Source organism: Orcinus orca, chromosome 6 (genome assembly GCF_937001465.1).
Source record: "Orcinus orca chromosome 6, mOrcOrc1.1, whole genome shotgun sequence".
NCBI classification, from domain to species: Eukaryota; Metazoa; Chordata; class Mammalia; order Artiodactyla; family Delphinidae; genus Orcinus; species Orcinus orca.
In genome coordinates, this window is record NC_064564.1 from 107,847,590 (window position 1) to 107,873,606 (window position 26,017).

Below are 26,017 nucleotides of genomic sequence, written 5' to 3' on the forward strand. Positions count from 1 at the left end.
TTTGGCTCTTCCGGCAGTGCATCCGGCCACTCCTGCAGTAGGCGGGGAGGGGAAGTTGGGACATCAGTTCATTGGCAGCTTTACGCTTGGGGAATTTCGTTCCCTCACCCACGAGTTTGTTTCTAAATCTAATTTTTGGACTTTCCTGATCCACTTTCTCTAACTGGTCATTTGGGCCGCTGTTGATTTCAACGTCATTTGTTTTGTTTTCTGATTTTGTTTTTTCTCTTGCTTCTTTTCCTTTTTCCTATTCAGACGTATTCAGAGGGTACAATTTGGCACTGAATCATCATACCACCTACTTCTATTTTAATTTTACTATTAGTTTTTGGAAGGCTGAATTATTCTTCATTCAGCAAGTGGTACGGGTCCTACCCGTAGCCCATCCTATTCTCCAAAGAGTATCTCTGATACCAAGTTTTTGAGTACTGTTTATGATATTTTTCTATGTAAGTGCACACACATACAAACAGAAAGTAAAACATATTAGTTTAATCATGTAGACAGCAAATGCATTTCATTCTAAAGAGCCCATGGTAAGCCTTTGCAGCCTATTTCTGTGCCTCTTGCCTCTAGATTGCTGGCCATTCTCTCTACTCAGGGAACCCTGGATATGAATACATTTCTGCAGTTAGTTTCTCGGGATGGAAAATCTCAATTGTTTACACACAGATATGATTCCATGTATTTCAAATAGGCTATTTATTAACTTTTCATTCTGAAATGTTTACAGATATGTAGGCAGTTGCAAAACCAGTACAGAGAGGCTTCCGTGCATCCTTCACCCAGTTTCCCCTGATAGTTACATCTCATGTAACCAGTACAATGCCCTCCAGCCAAAGACCCACCAGGAACACACCTCCAGCTGAACAAGTTGGGTTTATTACTTATGGCAGTGATAGAGAACACACACTGTGGGGAGCCACGGGACATCTCAGAGTGTGGTAGAGAGAACCTACTCTAGGATTTGGGCTTTGGTTGGGTGATTTGGGGGACGTCTAAGGAAGTGGGGTTCACTCTTGGTTGGCTGCTCTCAGAAAGCAGGGGCAATTCTGTGATGGGGTGTCTCAAATCTTATCTCCAGGGAGAAGAGGCAGCACAAGGATAAAGCTGTCTTCGGTAAAGAAGCAGCAGACACTCATTTTCGCCAAGGTGGGGAGATTTGTGGTATTTTGTGGGTGGCGCAGTGACCTGGCTTTTGTCAGCGGCTTAGACAAAACGATAAAGTGGACTTGTTTTGCCTCATTTTATCATGGTAGCCTTGTCTGAGGTTGGTATCCTGTGAGGTTGTTTATGTCCAAAAGGAGAATAACATGGCAGAGCTGTGAATGCCAGGTCAGCTTCTGGATGTCAGTGTCTGCTTTCCTCCTTCCTCTCTCATCTTTTGTGCACATCGGTCCGATGCGTGTGTATAACTCTGTGCCATTTCAGCACATGTGTAAATTCGTGTAACCACCACTGCAATCAAGACACAAGACTATTCTGTCACCATAAAGATCTCCCTCTTGTGCTGCCCTTTTATGGTTACACCCACCTACCTGCCCCCCCACCATCCCTAACTCCTGGCAACCACCAATTGGTTTTGCATCTCTATGACTTTACCGCTTTGAGAATGCCATATAAATGGGGTCATGCACCATGTGACCTTGTGACCTTGCCTTTTGCACCAAGCGTGTTGCCCTGGAGATCATCCAAGTTGTTGTGTATTTCAATAGTGCATTCCTTTTTCTTTGCAGAGTAGTATTCCATGGCATGTGTATTAGTTTCCTATTGCTGCCATAGCAAGTTAAAACTTAGCAGCTTTGGACTTCCCTGGTGGCGCAGCGGTTAAAAATCCGCCTGTCAATGCAGGGGACATAGGTTCGATCCCTGGACCGGGAAGATCCCACACACCACGGAGCAACTAAGCCCGTGCACCACAACTACTGAGCCTGCCTGCCACAGTTACTGAAGCCTGCGTGCCTAGAGCCCATGCTCTGCAACAAGAGAAACCACCGCAGTGAGAAGCCAGTGCAGCACAACAAAGAGTAGACCCCGCTCGGCGCAACTAGAGAAAGCCTGCACGCAGCAACAAAGACTCAATGCAGCCAAAAATAAGTAAATTAAAACGAAAACAAAAGAAAAAAAACTTAGCTTTAACAACACAGATTTGTCATCTTACAGTTCTGTAGGTCAGAAGTCTGGTGTGGGTCTTGAGGGACTAAGATCAAAGTATTAGTAGGCTGCATTGCTTTCTGAAGGCTCTCGGGAAAACTCCATTTCATTGCCCATTCCTTGTTGGCAGAATTCAGCTCCCTGTGGTTGTAGGACTGAGGTTCCTATCTTCTTGCTGGCTGTCAGCTGAGGGATGTTCCCAGTTTCTAAATAGAGGTCACCCACGTTTCTTGGCTCGTGACCCCATTCTTCCATCATTCCTCTCATGCTTAGAATCTCTGTTGTCTCTTCTTGCATCATTGAATCCCTCAGAGCCATCCTTTTGCTTTCCTCTTGCACATTTAAGATTATCCCCACCTGGAAATCCAGGATACACTTGCATCTCAAAGTCCTTAACCTTAATCACATTTGCAGAGTTTCTTTTACCATATAAAATATCTTCGCAGGTTCTGGGAATTAGGGTAGACTTCTTTGGAGGGAACATTATTCTGCCTCACACACTGTGGATGTACCACGGTTTAACCATTCACCTACTGAAGGACGTTTTGGTTATTTCCAGTTTTTGGCTATTACAAATAAAGCTGTTGTGAACATTCTTGTTAAAAAAAAAAAAGTATAAGTGGATTGCACTCTGTTTCCTTTTGCAATGTACTTTTTTCACTCAACCTTTTATTTCTGAGTTTGATTCATGCTGATCTTATAGAACTGGGTCCTTTGTAGGGGTCCGTGGACATTGCCCCCTGGAGTCCTACCCTATTCCACCGAATGACTGCCCCAAGGAGTCATCCACTGGGGCATCCATTCCCCTGTTGGTGGACATTTAGGTTGCTTCCCACATTCTGCTACTACAAACAGTGCTGCAGTTGACGTCTCTGTGCAGATCTCCATGTGCAAGTCTGAAGCATTTTTCTAGACTGGACATGTAGGAGGGGAATTTCCTGTCTTAGAGTGTGTGTGTGTGTGTGTGTGTGTGTGTGTGTGTGTGTGTGTGTGTGTGTCAGTGTGTCAGTTTCAACTAGCTCTTTTCTAATTGTTCTCAAATTCTTTTCTTTCCACCAGCTTTCCCACATCCCTGTCAACATTTGGGGTCATTGTTCTTTTTCATTTTTGCCTCCCTGAAAGGTGTGAAATGACATCTGGTAGTCTTAATTTGCATCTTCCTGATCACTGTTGAGGTCCTGCACACACATCCACCCCTGCCTTGCACCTCCTCTTTCTATAGAACTGACTTCTTTTCTCCTGCTGCCAGTATCAGAGGTTGCCGCCTCGACCTGTTTTTAACCAGTAAGATCTGGGCGGTGCAACCCGACAACTGAAATTTGGTGTCTTGTCTGAAATTACAGGATGTTCCTCAGGCCTCCGTGTTTCCATGGGAACAAGTAACAGTCATCCTTCATGATTAGGAGGTATCCATGGCAACCAAGCCAGCAGCATTTGAATGAAACCAATTTTATTTATTTTTTTGCAAACACATGAAGGTTAAAATGCGTTTCTCTGACTATGGCTTCCAAGAATAGGAAGGCAGCCTGGTCTGCCTGGTGAAACAGAGACTCTTGACCTCCTGCTGGAAAGGGGATGCAGGATCAGCTGGTCCTATGACCTAATTTTGTAGACTGGCAGCCCGAGAGGTCATGTGGAGGTCACACAGTGAGTCTGAGCCGAGGGAAGACGCCTGAACCAGTGCTCCGAGGTCTGGAGGAGACTCGGAGGTCGGCCGGTTCGCCCTTCCTGGGGTCTGTCCCTGGGGATGCCACCTTCATCCTGCAAGATGTTAGCAAACTCACTCAACTTCTCTGGGGTCCTGCTAGTACCAGTTGTATTGCTTAGAGCTCGGTGCGGGGCATGAGCCCAAGCATCCCAGTGTCTGCTTCCTCAAATTAGAAAAGACTTGCTACTAAGTCAAAGGCCAAAGGCAGCTGTGTTTTTAGAGGCAGAGATAGAACTCAGGGGGTCAGCTTTCCGTCTTCTTTGCCTTTGTGAAATAAAGAGCGGTTTTCTTTTTCCATTTCCTTTATTTTAGGTGGTGGGGCATAGAGACAGTCACTGCTCTTACTTCCTGACTCACTGGATTGATGATAAGTCATGAGCTGGGGGATGGAAAGGGGCTGGCCTGGAGTCACACAGCAGAGTCAAGGTTAAGTCGAGTCTCTTGGTCCCAGCCTGGTGTTCCGCCCCCTACCCCATGCTCCAGGCATCCTCTGCCTTCTCTGAGCCCCTCTAAGTGTGGGTTTGTGGGGAACAGTTTCAGCATATACTCTTGCTTCTTACCTGGGGGAACTTTAGAGGAAGTCACTTTTCCCTCTTAGAACCTCAATTTACTCATCTGGAAAATGGAGCCTCCCCATAGCTGTCTAAGTTGTGAGGTGGGGATGATATTTGAATGTGTCTCAATGCGGGCAGTATTGCCCCTAAGTGGACAAAAAAAATTGATTCTAGGAAGGGGAGGTGAAAAAGTCTCACTCTTTTTCTGTGTAAAGCCTGATATACATATAGGACAAAAAGATACTTACTGTATATCTATGGTTTTAGAATTTTGTTGAGGGGAAACTAGGAAATGAAAAAGACTCCTTAGGGGGAATGAATAAAAGGTAGAGAAACACTGGTCCGTACCCCGGGGAACCATGTGGTTATTATTACTAACTTTGTGTTTGGAGCTTGTGTTGGCTGCTGGCTTCTAGGGGGAGCTGTTTGGCATGTAGGGTCAGAAGGGAGCCTGACCGAGCCCAGACTCTGCCCCTGTGGTTCAGTGTGATCCCCAGGCATGTCACAGCTTCCCATCCATATGTAAAGGGGGTCCCGCCAGCTCCGTGAGTGGGGCCTGGTTCTCAGGCAGCCAAGATCCCGCCTGGTGGATCCGTGGGGGTCCGGCAGGAAGCAGTTGGCACTTACACGAGGATGATTTGAGGTGTGGGCGGGTGTGGGGAGCCATGAAGAGGAGTGCAGGACCCCAGAGCTACTGGCAGCTGGGGCTGGTCCCCCGAGGCTGGTAGGAGGGGAGGGGAGCGTGGCTGCTGGGAGGCGAGAGCGCAGGAGACCTGATGGCAGTCCGTGGTAGTCGGGAGCTTTGGTGGAGAGAGGCAGCTGACCCAGGCGACTCTCCTCCCTCCCCTGATCTCCTGCCAGGGCTCCCCACTGGCCAAACCCCATGGAAGCCGGAGGACCCAGAAGCCGGGTTGGTGGTCTACACCCTGGGGCAGGAGGCGGGGTGGAGAAGGATGGAGAATGGAACTGGGGCTAAGCGGAAGCTGTCCGGAAAGGTGCCTAGATTCCTCTTCCTCTGGCGTGCAGGAGGAAGAGTGGACTCCTACCCCAGCCATCCTGCCCTGCAGCCCCCTTGCTGGGTTTCTGCCTTCTGATGCAGATAGTGTAGCCTGGGCTTTTTTTTTTTTTTTAATCTTGAGTTTATTTGAGCAAAAATCGATTTGAATTGTGCAGTGCTAAACTGGAAGTGGTTAGAGATGCTCCCCAGGGTGTCTGAATTGAAGTTTACGGCTACTTTGGGAGCACCCACGAGGGTCTTTGCTATTTATCTACTGGGTTAGGAGCTAGTGGATAAGTTCCTTTCCTCTAGTCTCAGCTTCCTCATCTATAAAATGGTGGTTGGACCACGCAGCCTCTGAGCGCCTCTTGCTCAGACCCAGCAGGCAATGGCTGTGATCTGTACAGGCTGAGGGAACATCAGTCTTTTTTATTTTTTAAAAATTATTTATTTATTATTTTTGGCTGTGTTGGGTCTTCGTTTCTGTGCGGGGCTTTCTCTAGTTGCGCGAGCGGGGGCCTCTCACTGTCGCGGCCTCTCTTGTTGCAGAGCACAGGCTCCAGACGCGCAGGCTCAGTAGTTGTGGTGCAAGGGCTTAGTTGCTCCGCGGCATGTGGGATCTTCCCAGACCAGGGCTCGAACCCATGTCCGCTGCACTGGCAGGCGGATTCTCAACCACTGCGCCACCAGGGAAGCCCTGGAACATCAGTCTTTTTTTTTTTTTTTGGGCGGTACGCGGGCCTCTCACTGTTGTGGCCTTTCCCGTTGCGGAGCACAGGCTCCGGACACGTAGGCTCCGGATGCGCAGGCTCCGGACGCGCAGGCTCAGCGGCCACGGCTCACGGGCCCAGCCGCTCCGCGGCACGTGGGATCTTCCCGGACCGGGGCACGAACCCGTGTCCCCTGCATCGGCAGGCGGACTCTCAACCACTGCGCCACCAGGGAAGCCCGGAACATCAGTCTTGATCTTAGAGAAGAAGCAGGCTCGCTGGGCTCCTTGTGTCCTGCCAGGTGCCTCCGTGTGTCTCTTGCCTAGAGGTGTGAGGGCACACCTGCCCAGGAGGGGGCAGTGAAGCTGTGGCCAGGTGTGTGTGTGTGTCAGGGAGACGGGGTAGTTCCTGAGAGGCCTCTGGAGGCTGAGGGCAGTGTCGCACACGTGGGTGGGACACAGTGGTTAGTTGGAGGACCCCCAGGTGGAGGTGACGGGGGGTACTGGGGGTGGGGGCGAGATGAAGGCAGACTGGGGGGTGCAGGAAGAGATTTCCTGGGGAAATCTCCAAAAAGAGTGGGTCTTCCCTATTGTGTGACTAGCAGACACCGTAGAGGGGGAGCGGAGTGAGGAAGGCTCTGAGTAGGAAGCGCCACGAGGGAAGCAGAGAGGCCCTAAGACAGGGCAGTCACTGGGCTGAAGAGGAAGCTTTTCTAGAAGAGGTGGCCCCAGGGCTGCCTGGTAGGCCTGAACCCATCCCCTCCGGTGGCCCACTTCCTCCAGTCCCAAAGTGGCTTTGCCTGCTTGCCCACCGGCCAGGGCTCAGCACTGGCCTGCCCTAGTGGGATGAGGGGCTCAGCTCTGTCCTTCCACACTTATGAGGACCCCTGTGCAAGCCGGCTGCACGGAGAGAATGGACCGGAAAGTGTAGCGCGGCCCCCCAGTAGCCCGATCTGCCTTCTGGGAAAACCTGCTCCTCGTCTGTCCTGTGTGTGTGCACGTGTCCACACATCCACTCGTGCACGTGTATCTGGGGATGGATCCGAGTCAGTACGCATTCGAGTGTCTACATGGAGGCAAGCGTGTGTGTGTTCTGGGTGTGCGCCTCTGACTCTGCACCCCGGTGTGTTCGCAGGTACCAGGGAAATCTCCACCCCGTCCTTTTTCCCGTCCTTTTTCTTCTTCTGAGTCAACAGGTCTTTCCCAAGCACCCGACACACACCAGCCTCCGTGCAGGGCGCTGGGGGTGTGGAGATGCAGCCGGCTTAGGCGTGGGCATTAGGAGTTCCACCGTCAAGCAGCGGACACACACACACACACACACACACACACACACACACACACACACACACACTGTGCAAAGTGAGAGCGTAGATAGGCTACTCCACCGTCAAGCAGAGGACACACACACACACGCGCGCGCACACACTGTGCAAAATGAGAGCGTAGGTAGGCTACCCTGGCCTGGCCTTTGCTACAGGAGCCCTGAGGGGCTGAGAGCTGGGGGCGGAGGAGGTTACCAAGGGTTTCCTGCAGGGCGTGCTGGATGGGTCAGGCTGGGACCAGCAGGAAGGGGGGCTTCTGTGGGAGCCACAGCCCAAGCACTAGAAAAGAGGCAGCCAGTGCCGAGCCCGGCGTCAGGGAACCGGGGGAAAGCGGCCAGTGGACTGACCGGGCTGTTTAAGTGGGCGTGCTCAGGCTGTGGCTAAGAGTTTAGAATGAGCGGTCGCCATTTAAAAATCAGAATGTTTCATATTAAACGCCCCCCCACCCCAGATTTCCAGGTCCTCCTGAACCGCGGGAAGCTTTGGCTGCACTGAGCCCCCCGTTGCTGTGCTGAAATAATCAGCTGGAGCCGAGCAGCTGGCCGCTGCTCCCCTTTCCTCCATTACCTGCCTGGCCCTGGCACTATTCTCAAGTTTAAAGCCTCAGGAAGAGACAGTTCCAACTGGAAGCTAGAAATCATAGAGTCTCGTGTTTGAAGGGACTGCTTGTATACCTCCAGTAACAGGGAGCTCATTGTCACACATCACAAGATGTACGCCTTGAAGTGCGGGTTTTAAGAGACCTTTTTTTTAAAAAAAGTTGTAAATATATACGAAATATATACATGAAATTTACCATTTTAATCATTTTTAAGTGTACAACTCAGTGGTATTATGTACATTTACAAAGTTGTGCGACTATCACCACTGTCCATTTCTAAATCTTTCCCATCAGTCCAAATAGAAACCCTGTACAATCAAGCAATAACTCCCCAAGCTCCCCTGTCCCCAGCCCCTGGTAACCTTTCTGTCTCTATGAATTTGCCTGTTCTGGGTATTTCGTACAAGTGGAATTATACAATATTTGTCCTTTTGTGTCTGGCTTTTGTCACTCAGCATGTTTTCAAGGTTCATCCAGATTGCAGCATGTATCAGAACTTTCATTCTTTTAATGATGGGATTACCTTCCATTGTATGCGGCTACCACACTGTGTTTATCCATTCCTCTTGTTGATGGACACTTGGGTTGCTTCTACCTTTTCGGCTATTTTGAATAATGTTGCCATGGACATTTGCATACAAGTATTTCTCTGTGTCCCTGTTTTCAGTTCTTTGGGGTATAGGAGTGGAATTGCTGGGTCATGTGGCCACTCTGTCTTTAACTTTTTGGGGAACCGCTATCTGTTTTCCACAATGGTTGGACCATTTTATGGGGACCAGTTGTGTGTCGTCCTGGCCTGGACGGGAATGACAGGAGGGCCTGACTGGGTGGCTTAGATTGTCCACGCTCACCCTCTCTCTCCCTCTGTTGACAGAGTCGCCCCAAGAAAGGCCGGGCTCCCGGCGCAGCCTGCCGGGCAGCCTCTCAGAGAAGAGCCCCAGCATGGAGGCTTCAGCTGCTACGCCGTTCCGGGTCACGGTAACTATCTCTGCGTCACCATCGCCACCTGGCCTGGGGTGCTGCTCTGCGACCCCGCGGCCCCCATTCCTGGAGCCTCACGGACCGGGAGAGCATCCAGCCTCCCTTGTTCTAGGTATCCGATCGCTCAGCTGCTCCCCTCTCTGTGGCTCAGCCCCATCCCAGGGGGCCACGTGGGGGCCCCTTCTTGCGAGGGAGGGGCCAGACAGAGGACAGACAGCTCTGCAGGCCATGGGGCCCAGAGCTGAGCTGGCCTGGGAAGAAAGAGGCTAGTGTTAGGTCGGATAAACGCACCCTCACGTGTGCGCACACATGCCACGCTTCCTTAGAATGCACCCTTTTTGTTTCCACATTTTAATGCCTCTCATATTACAGCCCGTGGTGTGTCATAATTTAATTGCTGTGTCTTCTTTCTTGGTGGCACATAAAATAATGCTGTATCTTACAACTGATGATGTCTTAGAATCAGCAAAGGACAGTATATATATCTTAGCTACTGATTATTACTAGTCCCACCAGCACACATTCTTTTATTTCAAACCTAAATGACTTAATGGAAACAGAATCCAGTGAGCCTTAATATCTGACTCTCTGTGTTCTCCTGTGTCCCCACCATCCTTCCACGCACCTGCAGTTCTACGTCCCTTTACTGCCCCCATGCGCATGTTACCAAGTGCCCCTCTGTCCATGCTCTGCCAGCTGCTGGAGAAGTGGACATGTTCCCTTCCCCTGGGAGCTCACAGTCTGTAGGGGAGGGGGCTATTTGATCATTCGTTCATCCATTCATTCATTCAACCATTTTTTATGGCGAGCCTGCTGTGTGCCAGGTACCATTCTTTGCACTGGGGCTAAGTGGGAGGAGCTGGCCAAGAGAGTACCAGGTGGATGAAGCCCTTGACACTATGGGCTGACATTCTTGTGTAGGAGCTATGTGCCGTGAAGGAGAAAAGTAGACTGATAGGGAAAACCAGGAGAGCTTCCTTGCGGTGGTGTGGTTGAGAAGTGATAGTTGAGCTGGAGTCCAAGGGATAAAGAGCTAGCCCTCTGGGGCTCCGGGGAAAGAAGGGTTTTTTTGGGTTTTTTTTTTTTGTGGTATGCAGGCCTCTCACTGCTGTGGCCTCTCCCGCTGCGGAGCACAGGCTCTGGACGCGCAGGCTCAGCGGCCATGACTCACGGGCCCAGCCGCTCCGCGGCATGTGGGATCTTCCCGGACCGGGGCACGAACCCGTGTCCCCTGCATCGGCAGGCGGACTCCCAACCACTGCGCCACCTGGGAAGCCCGGAAAGAAGGTTTTGATGGAGGGAACAGAGAGGGCACAGGCTTGGCTGTTGCCATACAGTGTGACATGGGGGTTCCAGGTGAGGTGAGAGTGGGCTGGGAAAAGTGCTCCCTGGGAACATCTTTGAGCTGGGTCTTGAAGGGTTCCTTAGGAATTGGGCAGGCAGCGACAGAGAGGGAGTTCCAGGTAAGGGGAACAGCAGCTGCAAAAACATGGAGGCTGGCATGGAAGCACACTAGAAATTGATGTGTGTGGAATGGTGAAACGCTTGGTGGGACTGGACGTGAGGGGTCTGGAGGTCAGGGTAGGAGGTGAGGCTGGGAAGATGGGCCAGGTCCGGGTCAGGTGGCGCCTCAAGTCCTCAGCTAAGGGGACAGGGCTTTCCCCAGGGCCACTGATTCTCCTGCTTTTTGTGTGTCATAAAAATGCTCTCAAAATAAGAACCTTGGGTCCCCTCAAGATTTCAGTGCAGTGGGCCAGGGGCAGAGCCTGGATATCTGCATTTTTAACAAGCTCGTGAAAGAGGTAGTCCTGAGCCCTAGGCTCTGGGTCAGATCAGCCTCCAGGCAGTGAGAAGGAGAAGGACACCTGTGCTGAGGAAGGATTCCTGATCACCTCCCTGGGTGAGACCAGGGCCCTTGGGAGATGGTCTCCAGCTGTGGGGAGGATCAGGAGGCTGGCACCTGAGAGACCCTGATCGAATTAGCTGGCGCAGAGGCCAAGTCCTGCCCTTCCTGGACCCCCAGGGCCACAGGCACCAGGGCTGAGCCTTCAGGATGCCTTAGGGAACGATGACTAATCATAAGGTAGCCCCCTGTACTATGTTCACGGTCTTACCTATTCGATCTCTTTTAAACCTTGAGACAACCCTGAAACTGATACTTTTATCACCCCATTTTACAGATGAGAAAACTGAGGCCCAGGGAGGTGAAGTCCCTCACCCGAGCTCCAAGTGCTCATAATGATGGAGCCAAGATTTGGACTCAGGTCTCCCTGACCTGAGCGTGTGGCACCCCTAGCGCAGGAGCATGCTGCACCCCTCTGGCTGGACTGGAACCAGAGGAGGGGGACCCTTCCCCCACACCCTCCCAGAACCCCCTCAGCATCACTTTTTACCCGCTTCCCTTTCTTTTGCTGCTCTAATAGGTGTACCATCACACCTTGAGGTTGCTATAATTTGCAGTTCTTTAATTGCCAGCTAGGCTTGGCTTTTTTTCTGTAGTGTCGTCTTCACTATGTTTCCTGGTATGGAAACCACCTGTGGCTCAGAGCCAGAGCCAGAGCCAGCCTTCTGAGCCACCAGGCCCCCGACTCACAGTCCCGTGAGATTAGGGTCTGCAGGATGGAAAGTGTGTTCAGCCGTCATTATATCCACTTCTCACAGCAACCCTGAGGGAGGTACCATTAGTGTCTACCAGTCACAGATGAGGGAACTGAGGCTCAGAGAGGTGAAGTTATTTGCCTGGTGTCACACAGCTCTTGAGTGACAGAGCCTGGCATGGATACTAGGATGGCCGGACATTTATTTTTTGTGTCCTTTTGCTCGGCACCTTGTCCTTTTCTGTGTGCGGCAGTTAAGGAAAGGGGCGTGAGTCGAATTTCTATCCTGGGCCGGTGCTCAGAGCTGGGGGGGACTAGGGAGCTCAGAGGTGGGGATCTGGGTTCAAATCCCGGCTCTTGCATGACCTGTGTGACCTCGTTAGTCGCTCAACCTGTCTGAGCCATGTGTGCTCATCAGTAAAGGGCACGGAATGACTGCCCTTCCTTGAAGGACTTGGTGGACCTCTGTGTGTACACGCCAGCCCAGGTCTGACCCATGGTAGATGCTTACCCCATGAAATCCACCATTATCACCTGAATTGCATTTCCTCTTTTGGCTCCAGGACAGTAAAGATCTGGGGAGGGTCGGGGTGGAGGGCGAGGACCAGGTGCTTGGGGGAAGGTCAGATGTGCGCCTGACCTGGGCCTTAGGGACAGGCTTGACACGGACCCTGTGCAGGACCAGGAGCACACCCTCTCCCCTGCAGCCTGAACTTGCACTTGCCCCCGTGTGCTCCTACGAGCCAGATCCTCACGCGCTCGCTGACTGCTGCTCTGTGTACCCCCTGAAGGAACGCAGGGAACATGGTTTTGCCTGGAGGAGGCAGGGGAGATGTCACAGGATGTACTTGAATAACTGTCGTCTTCGCCTCCATTTCAAACCAGGGTGATGAGATGTCACCACCTCTTACAGCGGTGCCCCTTGGCAGTGATGTAGTTTAATGGAGAATCCCCGTCGGGGTCTGTAGGACTCACTCTATCCACCTCCTTCATGCAGACTGAGGCCCAGGAGGGGCCAGACTTGACCAGGTCGCCACTCAGCTGGGAGGGCTTCTGAGTCTGGGCTGTTTGCACCCTCACATGCGGCCTTTACCCCTTTTGTGAGTCAGCCTGGGACCGCAGTCACCCCACAGGGCATCGGGCTCAGTGCTGCTCCCACCTCTGCCTCTTGGAGACCATGGGACCCTGGGAGAGCCTCAGTTTACCCTTCTGTAAAAGGGGGGCAGTGACTTCGAGTTTTGAGCATACAGTAGGTGCTTAAACACTTTGATGCGGTTTAAGGGAATGAGCCATAAAGTCCACAGACCTGGGGCTGAGCCTCATGCCAGCTTTGTGACCTGGACAAGATATGGAAACTTTTGCCTACCTGGCACAACTTCCTTCTACCTACAGGTGGAGTTGGGGGTGGGGGAGTGGTTCCTCGGGGCCACTGGGTGCTAGCAGGCCTAGTGGGTGCACCCTGAAAGCTGTGGGGGGCCCTGGATGAGGGCAGGATGGGGAAGGAGCTGGGAGCAGGCGACCAAAGGGACCTCCCGCCCATCTCCGGCCTTCAGCTCTTGGGCTCCAAAGAGATGGCGAGGCTGAGATTCGAGCCCATGTCTGTCTTCTCTGCAGCCAGCAGGGAATCCTGGAAGCGAGAGAGGGTCAGAGGTAGGGGAGGCAGGCAGGCAGCGAGCTGGGGGCCTGGATCTGCACAGACTGTCAGGCTGGGTCCAGGGGCTCTGCATGGACCCATCCCTCTTCTTGAAGCCCAGGGACCCTTAGCAGCAGCAGGCTGCCCCCTCTCACCTGCCACCCCGTGTTCGAGGAATTCACAGTCTGATTTGGGAGTTAAGGAGATGGTGACTGTTACAGGTCCCCTCAGCCCGCTGCCCTCCCCAGACCCAACCTCCCCTGGTGTGGGCTTCCTCCCTCCTTCCTCTGCTCCTGGCCCCTCCCATCGACCTTGAGGAGAGCTGTCAGGGTCTGGGTGTGGGAGGTGGCAGAGGCTCTGGGAAACTTGACAGCCAATTGATTCTTCCTCAGGAAGTTGAAAGTGAAGAGTTGTGTTTGAAGGTTTAGCTGAAATTAGGTCTCAGGGCTATTTTTTGCGAGTTGGAGAAGGAGAAGTGTCAGGGAGGGGAAGGCCCAGGGGGCTGGTGGATGCTGCAGATAAACTCAGTACCAGTTGATTGCAGATGCTTCTAGAAGCGGGTCTCAGTTCCTTTCAACCACCCACTTTTACTGGATGCTCAATTGTGTGCACCCTAGGTGGTCCTGAAGCTGTGACGGAGGTGTGCCTGGGGTGCTGTGAGAACCCAGAACAAGGGACAGTTACCTCTCACTGGCGAGGGTAGGGAAAAATTCCTAGAGGAGGATCTTTGGGGCTGGGCTTTGAGGGATGTGTAGGAGTTTGTCAGGAACAAAGGGAGAAGAGTATTCCAGTTAGAGTGGGATCTAACAAAATAGGAACAAGCCAATGGCCCTGTGTGATTAGATATGATGTTGAATGAGTTGAAGACATGATGGAGAGGAGCCTAGACAGAAAAGTGAGTGGGTGGGTGAGGCCTTTGGGCTTTCCGCTACAGGACATAGGAGTCAGAGGGGATGATGAGTGAGAGTGGAGTGGGCAGGAGATCTCTGGGATGTGGACCATAGGTTTCCCCAGCTGCTCACCCCTCTTCCTGCTCCTGTGGCTTCCCCAAACCCTCCCCACATTTCAGCTGTCTTTCTTTCTCTCTCACATACACAGAAACAGGTACATGACCACAACATGCAGGACTGTGGGTGACCGCCTCAACACCACTGTGGAAAGGCTGTTGGAAATTAACTGGTCTAAACCTTCCTTCTCCAGAGGAGGGACTGAGGCTCAGAGAGGGCAGGGTCCTTTCCCAAGGTCACACAGCATGTCCAGAGCAGGGCCTGGAATTGAGCCCAGGTCTCTCCATTGCTGTCCTGTGCTCCTTATGCCTTGCTCCCTCCTGCCCTCATTTCCCTGCAGCTGAGTCCTTCTCCCCACCCCCATCATGCTTCCTGGGAGGAGGGGACTGAAGGGAATGGACATGTGTGGGTCCAACTACCCACAGAGGCCCCTGATGTCTCATCAGCACACTGCCACCTCCTGGTCTGCCTCTCTGCCCCCATTAGTAGCCCTTGTCGGCTAAGGGGACTCCTGTTGGGCATGGGGATGGTGGACAGAAAAGCTGGTCAGACTTCCAGATCACATGAGCCTGCTCTGTCACTGCACAGATGGGGAAACTGAGGCCCAGAGAAGGTAGGTTTGCCTGGAATACCTGCTGGGCCTCCCTCTACCACTCCAGGCTTCTACGGCCCATCCCAAATGCACATTTACATGGGACACATCTATGTCTGTGGCCCACAGACTGGTGGAGAGATGTCAGTCGTGCAGTGTGGCAGACTGGCAGGCAGGAGTGCTGGACCTCAGATTGGGTGCCCTGCTGGACCCCAGATTGGATGCCCCAGTTTCCTCCTCGTAGTACCAGGAATTTGCCTGTGAGGCCGATGTCCCTTGCTCTGTTGAGCCTCCTGAGCCGGAGTCTCCTGGCCCAGTGTCTGGCCATTTTTCTGCAGATGAGAGGGTTGGTGGGGAGAGCTTGCCCCGGACCCTCAGCCCTCCTCCTCACCTGCCTTTCGTGGAGCCTAATTGTTATTAAACTGTTTAAACCCAAAAGGCAAATTACTATCATTTTGGTCTGTGTCCATTTGGTCTGTGTCTGCCTTCTGTGGGGAGAGGCCCCCTTTCCCGCAGCAGGAAAGTAGGAGATGGGAACATTGTCGCAGACAGCCCAGGGTGGTCAGGGCTGGCCAGAACGGTCTGCAGGGCGGGAGCATGGGGCCAGGGGCTATTTGGCGCCTCCTGAGTTGAGGCCAGGCCAGCCTCTGAGGCCTGGGACTGAGGGCAGGCTGTGGTATTTGGTAGGGTTGGGAGGCTGCCTGCCCCATTAATAAACATGAAGGTGGTTTCATCAGCTTAGTTTTACAGATTAGGAAAGCAAGGCTCAGGGAGAAGGAACTGGCCCGGGGTCCCCCAGCCGGTGAGCGGCAGAGGTGGAAGTCAAGCTCTGGTCTACGAGTCCTATTGTGGGTGTGAACTAACTTACTTTCCTCCCTCGCTTCTCTGCCTGCCTTTTTTCTTTCTTTTAGTACATTTTTAATCAGCACCAACTATGTTTCGGGGCCTATGTGGGGCACTGACACAAATAGCATTAAAACGTAGGTTCTACCTGCAAAAATACGGCGGGTTTAGCTGGGCCTTGACAAAGTCATTTCCAGGCAGGTAAGGGGAAAGAACAGGCAGCCAGGACAGCCCCTGTGAAGGCCAGGAGATGGGAAATGGCATGAGTGACAGGAGACCCATGGCAGCATGTAGAGCAAACGGGATCGGAGCCTGAATTAGCAGGGGTATGGAGTCCCCAGAGAGGGAGCTGAGGGTGGGCCAGAGCTGGCCGGAGCAGAACTGGAGTGCAGTGTGTCCTTCAGAGCAGCAGACCTGACCCGGCTGGGAGAGTCTGGAGCTCCTTAAGTGGGCAGAGACCAGGACCAGGGTGGGGGATGAGGGATGGAGAGCAAGCGAACTGCTTTTCTCAAGCAGGTTGTCGGGACCCTGTCCCCGCCCTCAACGTCTGAGCTTAGAATGTCTTTGTAGGTGTCCGTGAGGGCGGTGGTGGAGGGAGGAACCAATTCAAGGAGACCTGGAATCTCCTGCCTCGTTTCGGGAGATGCCAGCTTGGCTCGAGCAGCTTGGGTGGGAGGATGGAGGGGGGAGCAAGGACAGCCTCTGCACCCTCAACCACCCGTCTCTGCCCCCCGTGTCCTGCAGAGGTACCTCTAGGACACCCCTATAAGGCCCTGCACTCAAGCCTGTTGGGCGGCAAGGAGTTGGATAAACTAGTCCCCACTAAGGTGTCAGTGGCTGACTCCCTGATCCCTGTGTCATAGGTTCCTTGCACGAAAGGAACCTTATCCGTTGGAAGTTGGAGTCACGGTGGAATGTCGGGCTCTGTGACTGGCAGGTGGGATACTGTTTGGGGGTCTTTCTTCCTCTTTTCACACCTCCCTGGGTCCTGGGGATACAGTACTGGCTCTTCTCATAGGTCTGCCTGGGATGGGGCAGGATTTGAATCTTAGCCCCGTGGCTCCCCTCTGTGGGATCCCTCAGGCAAGGTCCTCAACTCTGAGCCTCTCTTTTTCCCATCTGTAAATGGGCACAGGAGTCCCTCGCTCACAGGGCGGCTGTGAGGGCTCAGTGCCTGGCATTCAGCCAGTGTTCACGCCCTGTCCCTCTTTCTGGTGGACAGGGCTCACCCTACCCCACCCTTTCCCCAGAGCCTCGGGTCCTCCCTACCGCACCCCTCCTCCTGCTGCCGCAAATGACATTGCCCCGGACAGAGCGTCTAGGGCTTGGCTCTGACACCGGGCTCTGATACCAGAAGGCCTAGATGGGGTGAAGGGATCCCTAAGAGACCAGAGACCAAGTTCCCAGGTGGTGAGTACAGATGGAGGTTGGAGGTGTCCGTGCAGGGTGGTTTCTGCCCAGGTGGGGGCAGCAGAGGGCAGCAAGTGACTGCCTGGGCGGCAGCTCCCAGAGGAGAGTGGAGATCCCAGGGGTTTGCGTGCCCCCCACCCCGACCTTGGGGCCATGGGGGTCCAGCTACACAGGCTGCAGAGCCCACTGCCGGGCAGAGGCAACAGCTCACATCAGGAGCGCCTGTAGGCCGCTGGGCTGAGCCGACTGGGCGGGGTTGACCAGGGAGCTGGGGGACCTCTGAAAGGGGACCCTCATCAGGGACATGGAGGGGGGCAAGATATGGAGCCGAGGCAGCCTTCCAGCAGGAGGAAGGGGGTTGAGGGGCCCCGTGTGTAGGCTGGCACTGTCTCTGCACCGCGGTCGCCAGGCTGGACCAATAGACCCTCCATCACGGTTGTCCTCTGACGAAGTCCGGCTGACCTGGGTTCGAATCCAGGCTCTGCCAGCTCCTTGCTGTCTGCATGAGGGCACAAGGAGGCAGGGGTGGGGCAGTCATAAAACCTGTTTTACACAGTCCGCTGGGTCAGGCCCTCTCCTGAGCCCTCACTGGGTAGCATCTCATGATACCATGAGGCAGATAACACAAATCCCACTTTGTTTAAAGTGAAGAAACCAAGGCAGACGGAGAGTGAAGAACTTGCTGCAGCTCACTCAGCTCGAGAGCCTAGATAGTGAACGTCTCACAGAGCCTGGCCCACGACACGCAGCTCAGTCTCTGCCGGCCAGTGTTGTTATTCTTTCCATTTTATAGATGAGAACACTGAGGCCCTGAGAGGGGAGGTTGTTCCAGGCCACACAGCCAATCGGGGACAGAGCTGGCACTCCGCCTCATCTTGTTCTGCCCCTGCCTTCAGCTGGCCTGGCCCTCACAGGTCAGAAGCTGCCTGTGCAGGGCAGACACCCTGCGTGGGAGGGACCTGCTCCCCTCTTCCCACCCCACCCTGTGTGGCCCCTGTAGGCCTTCCCCTCTCCTGGGGGCCCCAGGAAACTGGGTGTGAGGGGCAGGGCTCAGAGGCCTTTGTTCCCACCCCACCCCCATATGAAAATGCAGTGATTGCCTCTATCACATCCAGTGGCATTTGGGTTGGATCGCAGACATAATTATATCCGAATCTTCGGGTGGGAATTGTTTCCAAAGCCAGGAGGCCCTCTTTGGAGGCGGCAGCAATGGCATCTGTTTCCGACACAAGGCCCTGCATGGGGATGAGTAACTTTTCCCATGGAATTGCTTAAAGACCATCTAAAATGAGCCATGATTGTTACTGCCCCACTCCGGTGCCTTCAATGGCTGCCAGGGAGTGGAATCCAGCTCCCCTGCTGGCATCGAGGCCCCCAGGCCTGTCCTGGCATCCGTATAGGCTGGTCCTTCTGCCCACACTTCCTCCCCATTTCCGTTCCTCGAGAGCTCCTTCCCTCCCCTGTGCTCTGCCACAGACGCCTGCAGACTTCCCCTCCCCACAGGCTCCGGAACTTAGACGCTGTGACTTAACCGGACGTGGTGACTTTCTCAAGGTGACTGTTTCTGATTTCTCTGAGCCCCAGGCACTGGGGCAGGGCCTCACCTGTCGCAGGCACCCGAGGGGTTTGTGGGGTGAAGGTATGTGAGAGACGCAGGGAGTGAATACATCCAGTGAGTGAGGGCGGGGTGAGGAGAGGCGGTGTGTTTCCATCTCCTTCCTCTTGAGAGCCCACTGCATCTCTGAGGCGGAGTGGGCACCCCCGTGGGAGGAGGTCAGCACAAGTCACCCAGACCACCGCTGTCTTGCCTTGAAATTGACCTTGCCTCCACCCCATGATCCCTCAGGGGCAGGACGCCCAGGTGAGCCTGGCTTGCAGACGGTAAATCAACCCAGGAGGAGAAATAGCCTATAAAATCCTCTCGCCAAACGGTGCGTTTTGTATCCTGCAGTGAAAAGGGCTTTTAAGAGCACTGCTCACTCAGGTGGATTTATAGAGCTGCCGCCCACCTCTCCCCTCTCCCTGCCGCTAGCGTTCACTGGTCTCTGGGGCTGGAGCACCCTGGGGTCCTGGTGTTCCCTGGTGGCTCCTGGTCCAGGGAGAGATGGGATAGCACCTCTTCCCTGCCTTGATGCTCTGGGGCTATCCCCGCCCAGCTAAGTGCCTGGGAGGGCAGGGTGGCGCAGTCTGACCCAGCAGAAGCTCCCTGTGGCCCAGCACAGGGCCTGAAGTCCCACCGTTAGCACCCTTCCTTCAGGCAAGCTTTTGTCTCCAGAAGGTCCCCTTGTTGTCACCGGCAAATGGGTCACCAAGGAGGGGAAGGATGGCATGCCCAAGCTGGAAAGGGAGTTAGAGATCATCTAGACCAATCCTCTCATTGTACGGATGGGGAAACTGAGTCACAGAGAGGCTAAGGTGCTTGCTCACAGCCTCATAGTGCAGTAGTGGAATTATGGAAGGTCTTGGGCTCTGGTGCCGACCACCTGGGTTGAACCCAGCTCTGCCACTTCCTGGCTGTGTGGCCTTGTGCAAGTAGCTTAATGTCTCTGAACCTCCATTTTCTCCTCTGCACATTGGGTTCTGAGAATTAAACAAGGAAAGTCATGTAAAGCTCTAATCCAGTGCCTGAAGCTTAGACAGAGCTTAATAAATACATCTGGCCTGCTCTTATTAACGCGTTGGAATAGTTCTCATTATTGTTAATAGCAGAGCTAGGTTTTGAACCCAGATTTCTTGAGTCTACGCATGGTTTTCTTGCCACTCCTGCCAGGCAGCCTCTGGTGAGAGCGTTCACTCACGCAGAGTGCACAGAGCATAGGACAGGGTTGTTCTGATGGGGGATAAGCAGTGACTCACCCTGGGAAGACTGGCCTGGTGCCGGGGCCTCAGTGACAGGGCCTGGAGGGAGGCAGAAGGAGACAGTAAGAGCCTGCTGCAGGGGTGTGGCTCCCTGATGGAGTTGGTTTTCCCCCAGCCATGTGGCCCTCATGCTGGACTCCCTGCCCCGAGGTCAGGACTGGCTGAGGGCTTAAAGAGCTGATGAAGTGTGTGTGCCCATCCTGACCTCTGGGGTGGGCTTCCGAGGTAAGGCAAGCATTGGCCAGCCAGAGGATTGATGGGAGTGAGTCACTCCCTGGCTGCTCTGGGTTATCACATCCCTGCTCGAGACCTTAGGAATGAGTGTCTGATTTCTGTTAACTGATGCCACTCAGTCCTGGGCACTGGCAGGTACCAGGAGCGTCTCTCTGTTGTCCTCATTTCCCCCTCCCACCTTCACGCCCCCACCTGCTTCCCAACTGCGTGACCCCTCCTCCCTCCTCTAGACTCTCAGGGTTTCTAATGGGCCCCCTTGACCTGGGTGTCCTCTGCTTTGGGGAGGGGGTTGTATGTCCCGTGTCATGAGCCTGGGCTCGGGTGTGTAACTTGGAGGTCGGTGGGACCTGTGATCACTCCGGGGCCCTCCAGGTCAGCCAGACCCGCTGCTGTCCTACTCTTCAATCTTTGCCTGTGCTGTGATTCTGCCTGGAATATCCCTGTACGGCTGCCCTGCCCCACATGATCTCAGCAAGCCCACCTGCTGCCTCACCTTCAGTGTTTCTATTATGCCTTCAAAAGCTGCCTCCTCCAGCAAGTCCACCCAGATTGACCCCAAGTGGAATCCCTTAAAAGGCCTCCCAGAGCACATTCTCTGCCTTTCTCCTTTTTCTTTTTTCTTTGTTTATTCATTTAGGAAGTATTTACGGAATGCCTGCCAGGTGTCCAGCACTGGAGACCCAGGCCGCAATGGCCCCCACAGTCCTGTGGGGGAGGAAGGCATGAAACAAATGCATGTACAACTACAACTGTGATAGGTCTGCAGGGAGATATGGCCCAATCCGAGGGCATCTGGGAGGCCCCTGAGGAGAAGACTGAAGAGAGACTAAAGGGTGTGCAGGGCCGGCCGGGCAAAGGGGGACTCTGTTCTAGGCAGCGGCAGTAGCCTGGGCCAAGGCCCTGTGGCAGGAGGAGCTGGCAGTTCCAAAAGTGCCGCTGAAGCCACTGGGGCTGGAGCCCAGGAGGGAGATCATGAGGGGCCTTAGGCCTCGCCAAGGAGCTAGGCCTTCATCCCAGGAGCCCAGGGGTGGAGCTGGTCCACGGCAGGGTCTCGTCTGGTTTTCCAAGTGTCCCTCTGGATGCTCTCGGAGAACGAACAGGGAAGGGTGACAGGGTTGGGGACAGCCAAAGCAGCGAGGCGGCTCCCACAGGTGCCTCGGAACGGCCTGGGCCGCCTCTCCAGCTGGACCACGGGACCCCTGAAGGCAGAGAACTAGCGCTTCTTGGGGCTCAGCACATGGCGAGGCTCAGGAAACACGCCCTGCGTGAGCCACTGACCAGCCCCCTTCTCCATCACAGGAGCTTTGGGTCCTAGAAGTTGCTTCTGTAAGCTGCTGCCTTCTGTTTCCTCCTGGCTAATGGCTGGGCCGTCCCCTGGTGACCGAGCAAAGTCTGAGCAATAAAAACAATGACGATGACAGTGATGATGACAGTAGCTAATATTTTTACTGTGTGCCGGGAAATAGGCTCAGTTCTTTCCATGCATGATCTCACTGACTCGTTACAATAGTCTGTGAGGTAGCTACTGTAGTCCCCGTTCTATAGAAGAGGAAACAGGCTCGGACAGTTAGGGCACTGGCCTAAGGCCCACAGTCATTAAGTGGTGGAACCCTCTACTACCTTGCCTCTTGGGGGAGGGGGAAGAAAGGTATTTGCATCTTACCCAGGGATTCCTAGACGTCAAGGTAATCCTAGGACCTAAAGAGGTGTGTCAAATGGTGGTGTTTCAGGTGCGGTGATGGGCAGAAGGAGAGATGTTCGGGGCAGGGGTCTCCAGTTCTGGGTAGGGGTGAGGCCCTGCAGAGCAACCTGCCAGGCCTCAAGGCACCCAGAAACCACACATTTAGGGAGCTGTGAAGACAGTTTTCAGGGTGTGAGAGAAGCAAGTATGTCGTCCTCAGAGATTGGCACAAAGTGAGGCCCTGCCTGCGGAGCAGGTGAAATTGTGGCGGCAGCAACATGGAGCCGTTTTCTCCGCCGCGGCCCAAGATGTGGGCGTGTGGCTCTTTGAGCTTACCCGGCCACTCTCCCTTCCTGCCGTGGCTGTGAACGTGAGCGCATGTGGGCCGGTGTGTCTGGCCTGGGTGTCAGCGTAACTCTGTGAGTACCTGATGACCGTTGAATATATGTGTAAATCTGTGAGCCTGTCTCAGTATATTTGTATGTTTATCTGTGGGTTTCATGGTTGTGTATGTGTGTATTTGTGTGTACGCTGGTCAGTGTGCACCTGTGTGTTTAGGTGTGTGTATCTGGTGGTGCTAGGGAGACCTGTTATGTTTATACACGCATTTCTTTGTGGCCATGTCCCTCCCCGACATGTGCCCCATCCATGTCCTTGAACCTGGGTGTGTTTCTCTCCCTGGGTACTTCTCCATGTGAATATGTGTGGGTGTAGCTATCCGGGCAATATTTTAATGCAAGAGTGATCCTCGAGTGTCAGGCTCCAGCCCCCTCCCGGTCCTCACGGCCAGTGAATTGGTTCTCTTTGTGTGATCTGAGGAGTCCGGCTACCTTCTCTGGGTAAGGTGGAGTGTGGAGGTCTTATGTTCAAAGGAGCACCGTCATGGGCTTAGTGAGGGTTCTGTGCACTTAGGGTGGCCTGTGAGTAGGTGGCCACTGGGAAGGCACCAACTTGATCCTGGCTTAAAATTCCTCCCACCTTTCACCTGTCACAGTGTCTGACATTCCACCGTTACTGAGTTATTTCCCAACTGGGACCCGCTTTGGTGGTGCGTAGCTCCCAGGGGAGGAGGCCAGGGAGGCCTGGCAGCTTGCTGAGGGTAGAGCCCCAGGATAGGGGAAGAGGGCAGGAGGAGTTGTGCATCTGAAGGACTCGAGCAAAGCCACAGAAATTGCTGGTACTGTTAGTGCCATACGTGGGAGAGCCCAGCTGTGAAAGGCAGCTGCTCTAGCTTTAGAGAATCATCAAATACTAGCACTGGAAAGGAGCTTGGTGATCACCCAACCCAGGCCCTCAGAGTACAGATGGGAAGACTGAGGCCTGGAAAGAGGAAACATGGGGAGCCTGGGAGGTTCTGGAAGCATTCTGGCATTGCAAAGAGCACCGGGCAAGGAGAAAGGGGACCTAGGTTCTGCCATGGGTCTGCCCCTGCCCTGCTCAGTGACTCTGGGGAAGTCCCCCTGCCCTCTGGGCCTCGGGTGCCTTATCTGTATCATGTGGGCATTGGCCTGGCTGCCGGCTCTGGGCACTCCCAGCTCTCATGCTGCTATCTTAGAATAACATAGGACTCCTCACCATCTCCAGCCCCTTCCTGGAGCCTCTGCCAGGGTGGAGTGAGGTGTCCCTACCAGCCTGCCAAGGTGTCAGGTCTTCCTGCCAGCCTCTGAGCCCGGCAGATCTCCTCTCCTGGGGCTGAGAGAGGCGGTGATATCTGGATGGGATCTTCCCCTCCCTTTCCTGTTTATTTAGGTGTGCTTTTGGCATTTGCACAGAGCCTCAGAAAGAAATTGAGAGACATCCCTGTTAAAAGAGCCTCCTTCTTTGAAGGGGATCTGTTTGGGTGCAGGCCTTAGAAACGGCCACAGAGGAGAAGCTGGTCCGGGGCCGAGGGAGGGCCATGGGGTTCTGCCTTCACCCTGAGCACTGTCGCAGGTCAGGCCCACCCACCCGTCTGCAGTGACCCAGAGTTGGTTTGTTAAAAGGGAGAAGGTGATGAAAGCAGAATTGAGGGTGCAGAACCAAACAGATGATGGAGTCGGGGCTGGTAGAGCACCTACTATGTGCCATGCCTGGTGCCGAGTGCTTTACACTCAGGTGAGGAGGTGGTCTCACTCAGGTGAGACCAGTGGTGACACGTGACTCCCAGGTGCCCAAGTGGTGTTGCTGGAATACAAGCCCATGGCCCCCCAAATGCTGCCTCCTGGATGGGGAGTGATGCATACGTGAGGATGGGACTGGGCAAGTCTCCCCTCCCTGAGCCACCAGGTCCTCACCTGTGAGCCCCAGGTGACAGCCCTGCACTCAGGGAGAAGCCCACCTTCCCTTCTTTCTTCTCTCCCCCAGGCCCAGCATGGTACCTGGGGCATGGGGAGGAGGGGCTGAACAGTCACTTCCGTTCTGGCCTTTGACACGTGTGTGTGTGTGTGTGTGTGTGTGTGTGTGTGTGTGTGTGTGTGTGTGTGTGTGTGTGTGTGTGTGGCGTGTGTGCATGTGTAAGAGGATCCCTGCCCTGCCTGCTCAGGGGCTAGAACTCTCCTGGTTACAGTCCCAGCTCTACCACCTAACAGCTCTGCCACTCTCAGCAAGTAGCTTACATTCTCTGAGCCTCTGTCTCCCCACTTGAAAACCCCAAACATCTTTCTGAAGCACATGTCCTCACGAGGATTCCTGATAAGAGGCATCGGGTCCTCCTAGGCATCCCCTCTGCGCGGGCTCCGGATGTGTTCCGTGAGTGCCCCGGGCAGAGCGACCTGGCAGAGCAGGAGCCTGGAAATTGGTAATTTATCAGCATCGTCATCACATGGAATGGATTGAAATGGTGAATGGAGAAATCACGAGTCTGGAATTCTGAAAGGCCTTTGAGAAAGCTTCCCAGCACTTCCTGGAGAAGTAGCACTGAGGCCGGGGTCAGCGTGGGGGCAGAGAATAGGGATGGGGGAGCAGCCGACAACTCGGGTCCTGCAAGCCAGAGACCCCATGGGCCTCTGTCCTCCGCTCGGGACTTTTCTTGCACTTTGGTCATTGACATGGATGGAAGCCCAAGGGGCTTGGACCATTGACATGGATTAGCTGGGAGGGAGGACATCTGCACGGGCAGTGAGCTGTCACGGACGTGGGCAGAGGCTACAAGGGCTGTCCACACCCTGTCACCAAAGGGCTGGGGGTGGTGACACCAGGCAGCAGCCTCGTGCAAAAGTCCCTGGGGCCTTAGTTGACCTAAGCACAGTGGCACAGCTGCCTGAGAAGCGCAGGGGAATGGGGCTGTGTTAGCAGAGACACAGCGCGCCATCTGGGGAGGGGGCAGGCTTGTTCCCCGCGGACTGTGCAGGCGCCTTGCTGAGCTTTAGCCATCAGACCCGGCGCCAGTGAATGAAAGCGGAGGCCTCCACCTGTGCGGCTCCACCCGCCCGAGCACTTTGAACCTCCGGAGTCTCTGGGAGGTTGCTTTAGAAGAGAAGTGCTTGTTTAAAAGAGTTCAAAACTACCAAACCGAGTGATATTCTGTGGCTCCAGGATAATTTTTGCAAGCACATTCATTCATTCACTAGGCATGACACCAGCCCTGTCCCCACCGCCACTTTGCTTTCAAGCTCCTCCGAGAGCCCAGACAGACTCCCACCTGTGGTGGTCACATACCTCCTTGGGGCAAAAATTGGTGGCTATATCAGAGCCAACCTCGGTAATAATAATAATAAAGCTGGCAACTACTGTGTTTAGTTGCTTAGTATTTACCGTTTTACTGGGGATAGCCTACCTCATTTAATCCTTCCCACAACCCTATAGAGAAGGTATCATCCTTAACCCATTTTACAGATAGGGACACTGAGGCTCAGAGAGGTCCAGTAATTTTCCCACAGTTTATCTGAACTAAGATTTGAACACAAGCAGTGTGAGAGGACTTCAGCTGGCCTGAGGAGTGTGATCAGCTGGGCTGGAGTATGTAGTCAGGGCCTCCTGGAGAAGGTGGATAAAGTCAGGCCCTGGGGGTGTGGAAGGGGAGGGGATCCAGGGCTTTGTCTGTCCTACTTAATCCTCACTGCAGCCCCCACCCAGTTCACAGAGAGGTGAGGGACCTTGCCTACCGTCTCACCGCCAGGGGTCTATGGAGCTGGATTTGAGCCCCATTTGTTTG

The 26,017-nt window shown here is 54.0% G+C and overlaps 1 protein-coding gene across 15 annotated transcripts in view; it reads left to right on the forward strand.

Moving 5' to 3' along the window:
• DAB2IP (DAB2 interacting protein) overlaps positions 1-26,017 on the forward strand; it is a 193,728-nt gene that overhangs the window by 81,674 nt on the left and 86,037 nt on the right. For 14 of the 15 annotated variants that reach the window (XM_049710762.1, XM_033427266.2, XM_049710764.1 and 11 more), the window contains one exon: positions 8,923-9,026. In XM_049710762.1, the coding sequence (XP_049566719.1) occupies positions 8,923-9,026 (104 nt within the window). Of the gene's footprint in view, positions 1-8,922; positions 9,142-26,017 lie in introns of those variants that run through there. The other variant, XM_033427276.2, reaches the window with a different exon arrangement.